The sequence below is a fragment of the Salvelinus sp. IW2-2015 genome, linkage group LG32, assembly GCF_002910315.2.
Source record: "Salvelinus sp. IW2-2015 linkage group LG32, ASM291031v2, whole genome shotgun sequence".
Taxonomy (NCBI): Eukaryota; Metazoa; Chordata; class Actinopteri; order Salmoniformes; family Salmonidae; genus Salvelinus; species Salvelinus sp. IW2-2015.
The window spans coordinates 24,185,688-24,202,507 of record NC_036871.1 but is presented as its reverse complement, the minus strand read 5'-3'; the positions used below and the strand labels follow the sequence as shown (position 1 = coordinate 24,202,507).

Here is a 16,820-nt window from a genome sequence, read left to right as displayed (position 1 = left end):
AGTGTTGCTTTAGCAGTATGCTTAGGGTCATTGTCCTGCTGGAAGTTGAACCTCCGTCCCAGTCTCAAATCTCTGGAAGACTGAAACAGGTTTCCCTCAAGAATTTCCCTGTATTTAGCTCAATCCATCATTCCTTCAATTCTGACCAGTATCCCAGTCCCTGCCGATGAAAAACATCCCCACAGCAGGATGCTGCCACCACCATGCTTCACTATGGGGATGGTGAGACGTGTTGGGTTTGCGCCAGACATAGCGTTTTCCTTGATGGCCAAAAAGCTCAATTTTAGTCTCATCTGACCAGAGTACCTTCTTCATATATTTGGGGAGTCTCCCACATGCCTTTTGGTGAACACCAAACATGTTTGCTCATTTTTGTCTTAAGCAATGTCTTTTTTCTGGCCACTCTTCCATAAAGTCCATCTCTGTGGAGTGTACGGCTTAAAGTGGTCCTATGGACAGATACTCCAATCTCTGCTGTAAAGCTTTGCAGATCCTTCAGGGTTATCTTTGGTCTCTTTGTTGCCTCTCTGATTAATGCCCTCCTTGACTGGTCCGTGAGGTTTGGTGGGCAGCCCTCTCTTGGCAGGTTTGTTGTTGTGCCATACTCTTTAAAWWWWTTTAAAATAATGGATTTAATGGTGCTCCGTGGGATGTTCAAAGTTTCAGATATTTTTTTATAACCCAACCCTGATCTGTACCTCACAACTTTGTCCCTGACCTGTTTGGAGAGCTCCTTGGTGTTCATGGTGCCGCTTGCTTGGTGGTACAGACTCTGGGGCCTTTCAGAACAGGTGTATATAAACTGAGATCATGTGACACTTAGATTGCACACGGGTGGACTTTATTTAACTAATTATGTGACTTCTGAAGGTAATTGGTTGCACCAGATCTTATTTAGGGGCTTCYTTACAAAGGGGGTAAATACATACGAACCACTTTTCTGTTTTTATCATTTAGAATTTTTTGAAACAAGTTCTTTTTTTCATTTCACTTCACCAATTTGGACTATTTTGTGTATGTCCATTACATGAAATCCAAATAAAAATCTATTTAAATTACAGGTTGTAATGCAACAAAATAGGAAAAGCACCAAGGGGGAGGAACACTTTTGCAAGGCACTGTACACCTACATTCTGAATATATAAGACTTCCCTGAATTCCCTCATCAACTGCCAACAAGAGCCCCAAGGTATCAATAAGACATTTGAATGGATGGTGCATACAGACAGAGTTCAGAGTTGATGCAGTTTTATGGAATGAATATCGTGCCAAATGTATTGTGAACTTACAGCATGCATTTTGTATTTGTGTATCATGATCTGTACAAATAAGTACCAATCCACAAATGTAAATCACTTTCCACTAATGTAAATCATTTTCCACAAATGCAATTCACTATCCACAAACAAACACCCTTTGATTTGCATTTGTAAATCGATTTATTGCATTAGAATTTAGATATGCAGGTCATTTCCAAGGGCCTTAAGTAAAATGACTGCCATAAAGATTTTCATATAGGAGAGATATGCGCAAACATGACAGATATGGCAAACCTGCAACTCCATGTTTGGAAGCACTTACGTCACCTGACTTTTGGCAGGGATTTGACGACAAGAAAAAATGGAAAAGTTCTCACATGTAGAAAGCGGTTTGTAGTCGTAGAAAAAAAGTTCTCACACTGGCCAGCTAATTCAACTATTTGAGCGATGAATGGCTGTACAATAGTGTTGCAAATATAGAGTAATCTACGGCTAGGGTTTCGATTATTTACTTTGGACATACTATGGTTTCACATATGGTTAACATTTTATGGTTACCACCATACTATATTTTTCTGCAGCCTTGAAAGGCAGGCATCAAGATGGCCAAACGAGAGGCTGCCAGTGATTTTTAGAAATCGCTTTCTAAGGGTACAAACCTTTTTTCTAGAAATACAAAATCACTTTCTACGCATGAGAATTTTTTTCTACACCTACAATCGCTTTCTAAGCGTGCTAACTTTTTATTTTCTTTCTTGTCGTCAGATCAGTGCCAAAAGTCAGGTGACGTAAGTGCTTCCAAACATGGAGTTGCAGGTTTGCCATATCTGTCATGTTTGCGCATATCTCTCCTATATGAAAATCTTTATGGCAGTCACTTTAATTAAGGCCCTTGGAAATGACCTGCAAATCAAAGGGTGTTTGTTTGTAGATAGTGAATTGCATTTGTGGATAGTGCATATCTAAATTCTAATGCAATAAATCAGTTTACAAATKAAAATCAAAAGGTGTTTCTTTGTGGATAGTGAATTAACTATAAATTAATGTACATACTACGTCAATGGGCCGACCAACCAGTGCTCCCACACATTGGCTAACCAGGCTATCTGCATTATGTCCCACCCACCACCCGCCAACCCCTCTTTTACGCTACTGCTACTCTCTGTTCATCATATATGCATAGTATATAGTATAGTCACTTTAACCATATCTACATGTACATACTACCTCTATCAGCCTGACTAACCGGTGTCTGTATATAGCCTCGCTACTGTATATAGCCTCGCTACTGCTATTTTTCACTGTCTTTTTACTGTTGTTTTATTTCTTTACCTACCTATAGTTCACCTAATACCTTTTTTGCACTATTGGTTAGAGCCTGTAAGTAAGCCTTTCACTGTAAGGTCTACACCTGTTGTATTCAGCGCACGTGACAAATAAACTTGATTTGATTTGGAATTGCATTTGTTGATTGGTGATTTACATTTGTGGACTGGTGATTTACATTTGTGGACTGGTGATTTACATTTGTGGACTGGTAATTTACATTTGTGGACTGGTAATTTACATTTGTGGATTGGCGATTTACATTTGTGGACTGGTGATTTACATTTTACATTTGTGGACTGGTATTTTACATTTGGTGGACTGGTAATTTTTACATTTGTGGATGGTAATTTAATTTGTGGACTGGTAATTTACATTTGTAGACTGGTAATTTACATTTGAGACTGGTAATTCATTTGTAGACTGGTGATTTACATTTGTGGATTGGCGATTTACATTTGTGGATTGGCGATTTACATTTGTGGATTGGCGATTTACATTTGTGGATTGGTGATTTACYTTTGTGGAGTGGTACTTATTTGTACAGATCATGATACACAAATTCAAAATGCATGTTGTGTGTTCACAATACATTTGGCATGATATGGATCTCATCCAGTTTCTCTCTGCATGTGTGAAACTGGAAGGGGCAGTGAGTGGAGTAGAGGATGTAGGGGCCAGATCGAGGACGCCTGACTTCAGAGCTAAAGCATCAAGTATAGCTTAGGGATATAACCCTTGGTGTTCAGCCTCAGGCCTCGAGGGAGGCCCCTCCACTCCAATCAATAGAGAGATGAAAGGCTGGTAGACCAAGTGCCCTAGAAGTTCTTTACCATCACACAGGCCTAATCCCCAGCCTCCCATCACACAGGCCTAATCACCAGCCTCCCATCACACAGGCCTAATCACCAGCCTCCGATCACACAGGCCTAATCACCAGCCTCCCATCACACAGGCCAAATCACCAGCCTCCCATCACACAGGCCTAATCACCAGCCTCCCATCACACAGGCCTAATCACCAGCCTCCCATCACACAGGCCTAATCACCAGTCCTCCCATCACAAGGCCCCCTAAATCACCAGCCTCCCATCACACAGGCCTAATCACTCAGCCCTCGCCATCAACAGGCTCTAATCACTACCAGTCCCAATCACACAGGCCTAATCACCAGCCTCCATCACACAGGCCTAATCACCAGCCTCGCCATCAACACAGGCCTAAATCACCAGTCCCATCAACATCAGGCTAATCACCAGCCTCCCATCACACAGGCCTAATCACCAGCCTCCCATCACATAGGCCTAATCAACCAGCTCTCCATCACACAGGCCTAATCACAGGTCTCACCATCACACAGGCCTAATCACAGCTCCCATCACACAGCCAATCACCAGTCTCCCATCACACAGGCCTAATCACCAGCCTCCCCATCACAACAGGCCTAATCACCAGTCTCCCCATCACACAGGCCTAATCACCAGTTCCCATCACACAGGCCTAATCACCAGCCTCCCATCACAACAGGCCTAATCACGTCTCTCCCATCACACAGCGCTAATCACCAGTCTCCATCACACAGGCCTAATCACCAGTCTCCCCATCACACAGGCCTAATCACCCAGTCTCCCATCAACAACAGGCCTAATCACCAGTCCCATCACACAGGCCTAATCCCAGCTTCCCATCAACAGCTAATCACCATCTTCCCATCACACAGGCCTAATCACCAGTCTCCCATCACAACAGGCCTAATCACCAGTCTCCCATCACACAGGCCTAATCACCGCCCCTCACACAGGCTAATCCCCTCCCATCACACAGGCCTAATCACCAGTCTCCCATCACACAGGCCTAATCACCACCTCCCATCACACAGGCCTAATCACCAGCCTCCCCATCACATAGGCCTAATCACCAGCCTCCCATCACACAGGCCTAATCACACGTCTCCATCACACAGGCCTAATCACCAGCCTCCCCTCACACAGCCTAATCACCAGTCTCCCATCACAACAGGCCTAATCACCAGCCTCCCATCACACCGGCCTAATCACCAGTCTCCCATCACACAGGCCTAATCACCAGCTCCCATCCCAGCTAACATCACAGCCCCATCACACGGCCTAATCACCAGCCTCTCCCATCACACAGGCCTAATCACCAGTCTCCCATCACACAGGCCTAATCACCAGTCTCCCATCACACAGGCCTAATCACCATCCTCCCATCACACAGGCTAATCACCATCTCCCATCACACAGGCCTAATCACCAGTCTCCCATCCACACAGGCCTAATCACCAGTCTCCATCACACAGGCCTAATCACCAGTCTCCCATCACACAGCCCTAATCACCAACAGTCTCCCATCACACAGGCCTAAACACCAGCTCCCATCACACAGGCCTAATCACCAGCCTCCCATCACACAGCCTATATCACCAGCTCCCATCACACAGGCCTAATCACCAGCTTCCCATCACACAGGCTAATCACCAGCCTCCCATCACAGAGGCCTAATCACCAGCCTCCCATCACACAGGCCTAATCACCAGCTCCCATCACACAGGCTAATCACCAGTCTCCCATCACACAGGCCTAATCACCAGCCTCCCATCACAACAGGCCTAATCACCAGCTTCCCATCACACAGCCTAATCACACAGCCCTCCCATCACACAGGCCTAATCACCAGCTTCCCATCACCACAGGCCTAATCACCCAGCTTCCCATCACACAGGCCTAATCACCAGCCTCCCATCACACAGGCTAATCACCAGTCTCCCATACACAGGCTTAATCACCAGCTTTCCCCCCATCCCCATCACAGGCCTAATCACCAGCTTCCCATCACACAGGCCTAATCACCAGCCTCCCATCACACAGGCCTAAATCCACCAGCTCCCATCACACAGGCCTAATCACCAGCTCCCATCACATAGGCCTAATCACCAGCCTCCCATCACACACAGGCCTAAACCCATCCACCAGTCTCCCATCACACAGGCCTAATCACGCATCTCATCAACACGAGGCCTATCACCAGTCTCCCCATCACACAGCCTACATCACCGAGTCTCCCAATCACACAGGCCTAATCAACCAGTCTCCCATCCACACAGGCCTACATCACCAGTCTTCCATCACACAGGCCTAATCACCAGTCTCCCATCACACAGGCCTAATCACCAGCCTCGCCATCACCAGGCCTAATCACCAGCTTCCCATCACACAGGCCTAATCACCTCAGCTCCCATCACACGCCTAATCACCAGCCTCCCATCAAAGAGGCCTAATCACCAGCCTCCCATCACACAGCCTAATCACCAGCCTCCCATCACACAGCCTAATCACCAGCTCTCCCATCCACACAGGCCTAATCACCATCCCTCCCATCACACAGGCCTAATCACCAGTCTCTCCACATACCCTCCATCAACAGGCCTAATCACCAGCCTCCCCATCACCAACAGGCCTAATCACCAGCTTCCCATCACACAGCCTAATCACCAGTCTTCCCATCACACAGGCTAATCACCAGCCCCTCCACCAGGCCTAAATACCACCATCCCATCACCCACAGGCCTAATCACCAGCCTCCCATCACACAGGCCTAATCACAGCTCCCATCACACAGGCCTAATCACCCAGCCCCTACACACAGCCTAATCACCTCCCATCCACAGGCCTAATCACCAGCCTCCCTCACACAGGCCTAATCACCCAGCCTCCCATCACACAGGCCCTAATCACCAGTCTCCCATCACACAGGCCTAATCACCAGCCTCCTATCACACAKGCCTAATCACCAGCCTCCCATCACACAGGCCTAATCACCAGCTTCCCATCACACAGGCCTAATCACCAGCCTCCCATCACAGCCTCCCATCACACAGGCCTAATCACCAGCCTGTCATCACAGCCAGCAGCTCACACAGCAGCATCACAAGAAAACAACACAACTGCTGCTTAGGACAGGAGCCCCCACACATACAAATAGGATTTCAAAGTTGTTCGCTCCCTTTCCTGTCTGTGTTTCAGTGTGTCTGTGAACGCGAGAGTGTGTGGTAAAGAAAGTAGCAGGGGTGTTTTAAACAGCCACGAATGTCGAGGCACAGACCCGTCGCTGTATTACTGCCTGGATATCCGTAGGGCTGGGCGATATATACYATTCATTCAATTAATTACAATTTATGTTTTTYTGAGCGTTTATGTCCGCTTCTCATTTGTCTTTTTGGTCTCATGTTGTCTTTTTGGTATCGTTCGCTCCTTCTGTGCTGTGCACCTTCCCATTTACACCAGAGGTCTGTATATAATGACGAGATGCTCCACCCTTACAATGGGAGTTGTCCCAAAGGCAGGCCACAAGCTTAGTTTCAAAATAAGCGCATATGGCTTATTTTGGACAGATTTTGGCGAGCGTGAAACCTCTCGCTTCTCCTCTTTCTCCCAAGCCCCTCCCCTACCAATCACAACAACAAAGATGAGAGATCACTTCTTCCTCTGACAAACGGTTTCAACTCGCTATTTGCATTTGAGGTTTGGTCCAACAGAAGTCATATGGACACCACAACACATGGAGACATTCTTTATTGTAATAGAGAAGTTAACCATTCCAACCGTTTCAACTCCTCACATTTCCAGAAGAGCAGATACTACTAAAACGGATGAACCAATGAACATTCATTCTGGAAAATGAATGCTCAGTTTGTCGCACAATACGATACCACGTATGGCTACCATCATTTTAGACAAATAAAGATTGCTATACTAGCTGTTTAGTGTGTGTTTTATAAACCTGCAAGAACCATATAACAATTATATAAGGAATTGGCAACTCATTCTGAGAAATAAGGTAGACCACTAGATTTCAACATCTGAACAAAGTGGACAGGCTATCATGACGTTGGAGACAGACAGAAGGGTCTATTCATAACAATTCAACTGTTTTGCCATGTTAGCAGAATTCAGAGATAGTGAAATTAAACCTAGATCTAAATTAACTAAACTTTAAATATAAATATTAGCTGGTTACTCACTAGCACGTGGGCTTGTGCTTGAGAGATGGTTTATGAGACCCGTGTTCATTTTCTATAATGKCTGCTACATATGCATTATGCATGGTTCTGGTTAAATCTGTAACAAAAAGCACATTTTTATAGACGGACCTGAAAGCCAGATCAGTGATTAAAAAAAGCTATTTTGATCATGATTAAAACAATGTAATTATTAGTGGGTCTTATGGTTGTGGATGGAATATATTCAGCATTGGTATAATTACACAAACTCTGAATTAATTCCATTATTGCTGACTGTTTTAAATGCAGTGGATTTGACCTTTAACTGTATAACAAAGCTTATTTAGAGATAACATATTTTCTTTAAATCAAGATATGTATTGTGAATCGCCCATAAGTTTGAAAAAGAAATATCAAGATATGAGTTTTAGGCCATATTGCCCAGCCCTAGTTATCTGTCATCATCAGCACTGCTCCCCTCCCTCCACCACAGATTCCTGATCTGTCTGTCTGTGTCAGGTCTAGTCTAGACAGAGGGTGGACATCCAGGTTAGGTCCCATAGTAATACCCTGCAGCTCATTCACCTGCTACAGCACTCTACCTCAGGCAGCCAAGCCACACAGGCCTGAGTGGATATGTACTGCCCCTCCTAGGGTCTGTATAGCAGGGTCACTCCAATCAGGGTCACTCCTTTCATGCTAGAGACGTAGCTTGCATAGCTACTACTATGTATGTGAGCAATAGGTTCTGTTGCCCATGGAAACTATTGAGAAGAGAAGCCTTGCTAAGGTATAATAACAGGGGAGGAATTTAGGAGGGGGCGTGTTCAATAGAGACATTTTTTAAAAAGGGAGTGAAATAGGGAGGTTCTAACTAGAGGTCGACCGATTAATCGGCATGGCCGATTAATTAGGGCCGATTTCAAGTTCATAATAATCGGTAATCGGCCTTTTTGGACGCTGATTATGGCTGATTACATTGCAATCCATGAGGAAACTGCGTGGCAGGCTGACCACCTGTTACGCGAATGCAGCATCAAAAGGACCTGTGGCTGCAAGGAGCCAAGGTAAGTTGCTAGCTAGCATTAAACTTATCTTATAGAAAACAATCAATCTTAACATAATCACTAGTTAACTACACATGGTTGATGATATTACTAGGTTACCTAGCTTGTCCTGCATTGCAAATGATCAATGCGGTGCCTGTTAATTTATCATTGAATCACAGCCTAATTCAACTTTGCCAAACGGGTGATTATTTAACAAAAGCGCATTCTCGAGAGAAAAAAACACATTCGCTGCACAAAATGTACCTCACCATAAACATCAATGCTTTTCTTAATAATGAATACACAGAAGTATATATTTTTTAAGCTGCATATTTAGTTAAAATAAATACATGTTAGCAGGCAATATTAACTAGGGAAATTGTGTCACTTCTCTTGCGTTCAGTGCAAGCAGAGTCAAGGTATATGCAACAGTTTGGGCCCCCTGGCTCGTTACGAACTGTGTTTCTTCCTAACAAAGACCGTAATGAATTTGCCAGAATTGTACATAATTATGACATAACATTGAAGGTTCTGCAATGTAACAGCAATATTTAGACTTAGGGTTGCCACCCGTTCGACAAAATACGGAATGGTTCCGTATTTCACTCAAAGCATAAACGTTTTGTTTTCTAAATGATAGTTTCCGGATTTGACCATATTAATGACTTAAGGCTCGTATTTCTGTGCGTTTATTATAATTAAGTCTATGATTTGATATTTGACAGAGCAGTCTGACTGAGCGGTGATAGGCAGCAGCAGGCTCGTAAGCATTCATTCAAAAAGCACTTTACTGCGTTAGCGAGCAGCTCTTAGCAATGCTTGACCCAAAGCGCTGTTTATGACTTCAAGACTATCAACTCCCGAGATTAGGCTGGCAATACTAAAGTGTTTATAAGAAAATCCAATAGTCAAAGGTATATGAAATACAAATGGTATAGAGAAATAGTTGACGTGTCATAATTCCTATAATAACTACAACCTAAAACTTCTTAACTGGGAATATTGAAGAACTGGGAATATTGAACCACCAGCTTTCATATGTTCTCATGTTCTGAGCAAGGAACTTAAACGTTAGCTTTTTTACATGGCACATATTGCACTGTTACTTTCTTCTCCAACAATGTGTTTTTGCATTATTTAAACCAAATTGAACATGTTTCATTATATATTTGAGACTAAATAGATTTTATTTATGTATTATATTAAGTTAAAATAAAAGGGTTCATTGTTCATTCAGTATTGTTGTAACTGTCATTATTACAAAAAATCGTCCGATTAATCGGTATGGGCGTTTTTTGGTKCTCCAATAATAGGTATAGGTATCGGCAGGGAAAAATACTAATCGGTCGACCTCTATTTCTAACCTGTACTTCTAATTAACAGCACAGATTTTTGTTTTCCATTGCAAAACATTTTGCTACAGTGTGGTGTACTGTACCCTACTGAACACGAACCAGTAGGCAGGTGTTCTGTTCACCCAGGTCATGCTATGAAACAAGGACAGAGAGCAACAAGAAACTCCATCTCCTCAGGAGAACCAACGGAAGAATAGGCTACAAAGTGCTGCTTTTTCACAGCAAAATAATTACAAAGACAATGCTTTCATGGCTTTAATCTTGTGATAATGGAAGCCCATCTGGTTATTGAAGCCTTTAGAAACCAAGCCCCTGATAATGAATGGCTGTCAGTCTGATGTGAGCCATGGCAGAGAATAAGAGAGAGAGCAGACAGAGCAACYCTTCCCTCTGGTCTTCATCCAGACCAAACTGCCTTCATCTACACACAACAAGGCTGCTCGACCGTGGATGCTCAAAAAACCACACCTCTCTCCTTTCATACCGCCTCTCAACAATCCTAAAGTAATAATCCAAGCCATGCGACAAACAAATCCCTCACGCTCTAGTGAGTCCACCTGCCAAACCGCTCTTAAGGGGGATACAGGAAAACAAACACATGGCTAACCTTGGCAACCATAATACACAGTTTGCCTCTGTAAGTAGACAAAAATAACCCAGTTAGACAAAAGAGAGACTTACCAGGCTGCTGGTCTGYTGTAGCCTGCTGTGGCTGCCTATCCTCAAGGGCGTTCTCACAGACAGTGTTGGTGGCTTGGATAGGCTCTGGTTCTGCATTTGTGGGCATTGGAACGGGTTGTAATTGCGTTTCTGGGTCGTTGTGCATTGGAGAAGGAGACCTCAGTTGCTTAGCGCCAGGTTCTAGATCCGTGTGCGTTGGAACAACCGGTTCTGATTCTGTGTGCATCTGAATAGCAGCCTGTGGGCTCAGTTCTAGGCCTCCTGTGTCCATCTCCTCTGCCTGCAGTGGGGCCTGTTGTGGTGGTGATCCAGTAGGCCTGCAGCTTGAACACACATAGCCCTGGCTGGGCTGGATGTCTGCTTGGCCTGACGACTGGCGCTCACACTCCAGGTGGAGCCATCTGGAAGCAGGAGCAGAGGACAGATGAAGATGTAGGACTCCATCAATGGAAAAAGACAAGGCTAAAACAACTCCATGAGGAGTGAGGAGATTTACAACAGAATGAACAATGGACYTGCTCTCGGTGTGTCTACCTTTTACAGCTGTGGCAGGAGAGCAGGTCTTTTTGGTGCTCAGGGTCCAGGATACAGGCACATAGTGGACAGGTAAGGGCGGGGTCCTGATGTTGGACACAGCTCTCACACAGCAGGCTTGTGTGGTGCCACTGACCGCTCYTCCTTGTACCACACTGGATACACACTCTGCAGTTCTGGAGTAGGGAAGAGATAGAAACACAACGGAAACTGGAGCAATGATACTTAATCACATGGTTTTCATTCATCTCCAAGACGTTCAGATGAGGCTTCAGTCAGAACTAAAGTGCCTGGGCGTGAAGCAGCAGCCTCAAGAGTGGGGGAGAGATGGAGGGTTGGCTGCTGCTTGTGTTGTGTGGACTGTGTTTCTGCCGTGCTGCTGACTCAGACAGAGAGGGAGAAACTGAGTGAGGGTGAGGATGTTCRACCACCTGGCAGGTGCCTGGTTGCTGCTGCGGTCTGCGCTCTGATCCCCACCCGCCACCACCGCTGCAGCTGATAGGATGTTAACCCACCACAACAGCAGCTGATTGGCAGCCGAGACAGGCACTGTGCGCCACCTACCCCAACAGAGGAAGAGGGTAGAGGCCACAGGCAGGGGATGACGACGCATACGGTTTGATTCTCCCACCGCACCCACCCACCAGGACACACAAACACCCACCAATACACACACACACACACACACAGACACACCCACCAGTCACACAACACAGAAACCCCACCAGCTACACAAACACACCCACCAGTACACACACACACACCCACCACATCACACAGACACACCCACCAGTACACACCACCCACCCACCAGTACACAAACACCCACCAGTACACACCACACACACACACACACAGACACACCCACCAGTACACACACACCCACCAGTACACAAAACACCCACCAGTACACACAACACACACACACACACACCCACCCACAGCCCACACCCACCCACCAGTACACCCACCATCCACCAGTACACAAACACCCACCAGTACACACACACACACACACACACCCACCACCACCACCACCCACCAGTACCTACCAGTACACACCCACCCACCAGTACACAAACACCCACCAGTCACACACACACACACCACACCACACACCCACCCACCAGTCACAACACACCCACCAGTACACACACACCCCATCATGGGCTGCCGCATTATCTGAAATGCTACAAGGTCTGAGGCTAAAACGTACCCTTTAAAAGAGCTGCATGTGTGAGTCATTTCCTTACCACAGGAAGCACAGATACAACCACCAAAAAGGTCACATTCTCAACACGGGTAGCCTAGACGACAGCTAAATGTCTCAATAGGAACTGTGAGAGTTTAAACCAACGTTCTTACAATTTGACACAGAAAATGAAGACAAACCTTTAGTCCACTTCACATACCATAGAAGAAAAAACATSTCTATATAATGTAGTCATACCATAGACCTATAACACAGCACACACAAAACAGCTGCCGTTATATCCCCCACTTGATGTCCTACCTGACACCTCCATCCGTTGGTAGGGATGTCATCTATGGCCGGCTGCAGGCAGAAGGTGTGGTAGCCTTTGTCACACATGTCACACACCAACATCTTATCGTCCTCACCCGGGTTCCTACGCACAGGGAAAAGGAGAGGAAGTATGAATGAGATGTGTTCTTTGACATAACAGATGGACCGCATCAACATGGCATTTCTTGGCTCTGTAGTCTATAGGCTCCTGTTGAGTTAAAAATGCGTGTGTCCTTATCTACAAGACTAATGTATATTGAGAAATGACARGGCAAAAGGGTCTTTGTGTTAGCCTAATCTGTATTTCGGAGCAGATTTCAATTCATCGCAGACTCAGTTGCTACCAGTGACTGGCCTGGTTGAGGTTAAAGGCTAGAGAACAGTGCCACACTCACAAACCAGAGGTAGCACAAACAAAACCAGCAACACACACGACGGCAACACACACGCACACAACTCAATACAGGGTCAGGTATGTGGGTGGACGGTTGGGGCAGTGGAAAGCTGACTCACTTGCACGTCTGGCAYACCTTGCACTCGGGGCACTGCCAGCCGGCCCTCCTCAGCGGAGTCACAGCCATGTCCAGGCAGGCCCCGTGGTAGTGCTGCCCACAGCTGGTACAGAAGAGCTGGTCAGGGAGCTCCCCGGGGCTGTCACACAGTGCACAGATAGAGTCGTCTGGAACTAGAGGGYGGGGGGAGAGCAGGAGAGGGGAAGAAAAAAAGAGAAATTGAGAAAAGGGACACATTTCAGATGGCATGTTATTGGTTAAAGAATGGAGATTGTGAGTAGCTAATGTCTGGGCCCAGAGTTTATCCTGGTCCAGAAAAACTCAGGGTCCTACTTATGACAGTATTACTTTAAATATTTCAAGTGAAGTTTTAGATCTAATGCTGCTGGACTCACATCTGCTGATGGCCAGTTCTATGTGATCTGAACAGAGGAGGGAGAGACTCCTGATATCCTGAAAAGTCCCAGCCGCCCCCGCGCAGGGGTAATGGTACAGTCGAGCACATCCTTCAGCACAGCACTTGATGGAGGCTCCAAGGCGTTTACAGTATGCACAGTGCTAGAGAGAGGGGGGACAGAGAGGAGTCAGACTAACAGTATGCACAGTGCTAGAGAGAGGGGGGACAGAGAGGGGAGTCAGACCTAACAGTATGCAACAGTGCTAGAGAGAGGGGGACAGAGAGGAGTCAGACTAACAGTATGCAACACGTGCTAGAGAGAGGGGGGACAGAGAGGGGAGTCAGACTAACAGTATGCACAGTGGCTAGAGAGAGGGGGAGCAGAAGGGGAGTCAGACTAAACAGTATGCACAGTGCTGAGAGAGGGGGACAGAGAGGAGTCAGACTAACAGTATGCACAGTGCTAGAGAGAGGGGGGACAGAGAGGGGAGTCAGACTAACAGTATGCACAGTGCTAGAGAGAGGGGGGACAGAGAGGAGTCAGACTAACAGTATGCACAGTGCTAGAGAGAGGGGGACAGAGAGGGAGTCAGACTAACAGTATGCACAGGCTGAGAAGAGAGGGGGACAGAGCAGGGGAGTCAGACTAACAGTAATGCACAGTGCTAGAGAGAGAGGAGGGGACAGAGAGGAGTCAGACTAACCAGTATGCCAGATGCTAGAGAGAGGGGGGACCAGAGAGGGGAGTCAGACTAACAGTATGCACAGTGCTAGAGAGAGGGGGGGACAGAGAGGAGTCAGACTAACAGTATGCACAGTGCTAGAGAGAGGGGGACAGAGAGGGGAGTCGACTAACAGTAATGCACAGTGCTAGAGAGAGGGGGGACAGAGAGAGTCAGATTAACAGTATGCACAGTGCTAGAGAGAGGGGGGACAGAGAGGAGTCAGACTAACAGTATGCCACAGTCCTAGAGAGAGGGGGGACAGAGAGGGGAGTCCAGAGACTAACAGTATGCACAGTGCTAGAGAGAGGGGGGAACAGGAAAGGGAGTGCAGACTAACAGTAATGCCACAGTGCTAGAGAGAGGGGGGGACAGAGAGGAGTCAGATTAACAGTATGCACAGTGCTAGAGAGAGGGGGAACGAGAGGGGAGTCAGACTAACAGTATGTACAGTGCTTAGAGGTAGAGGGGGACAGAGGGGGGAGTCAGACATAACAGTTAATGCAAGGTGCTATGAGAGAGGGGGGATCAGAGAGGAGTCAGTGTCAGTAGGGTCTAACTAAAGTATGCACAGTGCTAGATGATAGGGGGACAGCAGAGGGGAGTCAAGACTAACAGTCAGCAGCGAGTGCTAGAGAGAGGGGGGACAAGAGGGGAGTGCAGACTAACAGTAATGCACAGTGGCTAGAGAGAGGGGGAGCAGAGAAGGGAGTCAGACTAACAGTATGCACAGTGCTAGAGAGAGGGGGGACAAAGAGGGGAGTCAGACTAACAGTATGCACAGTTGCTGAGAGGAGAGGGGGGACAGAGAGGGGAGTCAGAGTAACAGTGATGCACAGTGTTAGAGAGAGGGGGACAGAGGGGGAGTCAGACTAACAGTATGCGGGGGGACAGAAGAGGGGAGTCAGACTAAATCAGTATGGCAACAAGTGTTAGAGAGAGGGGGGCAGAAGAGGAGTGCATCAGACTAACATGTATGCACAGTGCTAGAGAGACGGGGGGAAAACGACGAGGGTGACGTCCAGACTAACAGCTTATGCCACAGTGCTCAGAGAGAGGGGGACAGGACGGGGAGTCAGACTAACAGTATGCACAGGTGCTAGAGAGAGGGGGACAGAGAGGGGAGTCAGTCAGCCAGTCAATTAATCAAATCAATCACATGCATTATTTTACATCAGCACAAAGCCCTTTAAGTAACCTGGTCTAAACTGGGAGTCAGATTACAATTGATATAATACAATAATCCAGACCCTTACATACCTACAGACACAATATAAAAAACCCTAAACAACATGGGAAACATAAAAGGACAAAGAATTTTAAAGTAAGACCTCTAAAGTATTTTCTGTAGCAGAAAAATTGCTCATGCAAGTCTATGGTTTCCCCTATCTGTAACACGTTTCCTTTGAAACGACCCATCCATTTTCTCAGTTCTTCTTGATCAAAAACTCCATTTAAATTCTGCTCCATTTGTCACACCATGTGATTAGCCCATTGATGTTCACACTTCTCTCCCAAGATGTCAATATCACATGTATTGGTCTCTTCAGACTTTCCCAGAGTTCTTCCCCAAACACAGTCCTGCCTCCTCTCCTTCATCTGCACTAACCTTGAACCAACTGACCAGGTAAAAGACAGCCTAATGATGGAGCTTCCACATATTGTTATCACTCGTCAAAGTCTTTTCTAACCAGGAGCAGATGAAGGAAACAAGGAGGGCTGATGTTTATTCAGTTGAGGAGGAGCGGTGATTTGCTGATGGGGGTGGCAGGGGGTGCCAGACAATGGAATCACAAATGGCACCCTATTCCCTCTTTTAATGCACTACTTTTGATCAGTCTTCTGGTCAAAAGTAGTGTACAATATAGGGAAAGGGTGGCAATTTGGGATGCCCACCAATTCGAGGTCTGCAACTACCCATTCAGGAGGTCTGCAACACCCATCAGGGGTCTGCAACCACCTATTCAGGGTCTGCAACCACCCATTCAGGGTTGCTGCAACCACCCATTCAGGGGTCTGCAACCACCCATTCTAGGGTCTGCAACCACCCATTCAGGGGTCTGCAACCCCCATAGGGGTCTGCAACCACCCATTCAGGGGTCTGCAAACACCCATTCTGAGGTCTGTTACCACCATTCAGGGGTCTGTAACCACCATTCAGGGGTCGTGTTACCACCCATTCTGAGGTCTGTTACCACCCATTCTGAGGTCTGCAACCACCCATTCTGAGGTCTGTTACCACCCATTCAGGGGTCTGTAACCACCGCATTCAGGGGTCTGTAAAACCACCCATTCAGGGGTCTGTAACCACCCATTCAGGGGTCTGTAACCACCCATTCAGGGGTCTGTAACCACCCATTCAGGGGTCTGTACCGCCCATTCCAGGGGTCTGTAACCACCATTCAGGGGTCTGTGGGCTATGTTGGTGCTAAATGCTAACA

General features: G+C 46.5%; 1 protein-coding gene across 1 annotated transcript in view; it reads right to left on the bottom strand.

Moving 5' to 3' along the window:
* The window catches only part of LOC111956861 (histone-lysine N-methyltransferase 2C-like), a 77,560-nt gene that overhangs the window by 41,069 nt on the left and 19,671 nt on the right, over positions 1-16,820 (bottom strand). Inside the window, 5 exon segments of the mRNA XM_070436564.1 lie at positions 10,690-11,090; positions 11,224-11,399; positions 12,737-12,851; positions 13,262-13,433; positions 13,656-13,818. Coding sequence (XP_070292665.1) covers positions 10,690-11,090; positions 11,224-11,399; positions 12,737-12,851; positions 13,262-13,433; positions 13,656-13,818 — 1,027 coding nt within the window.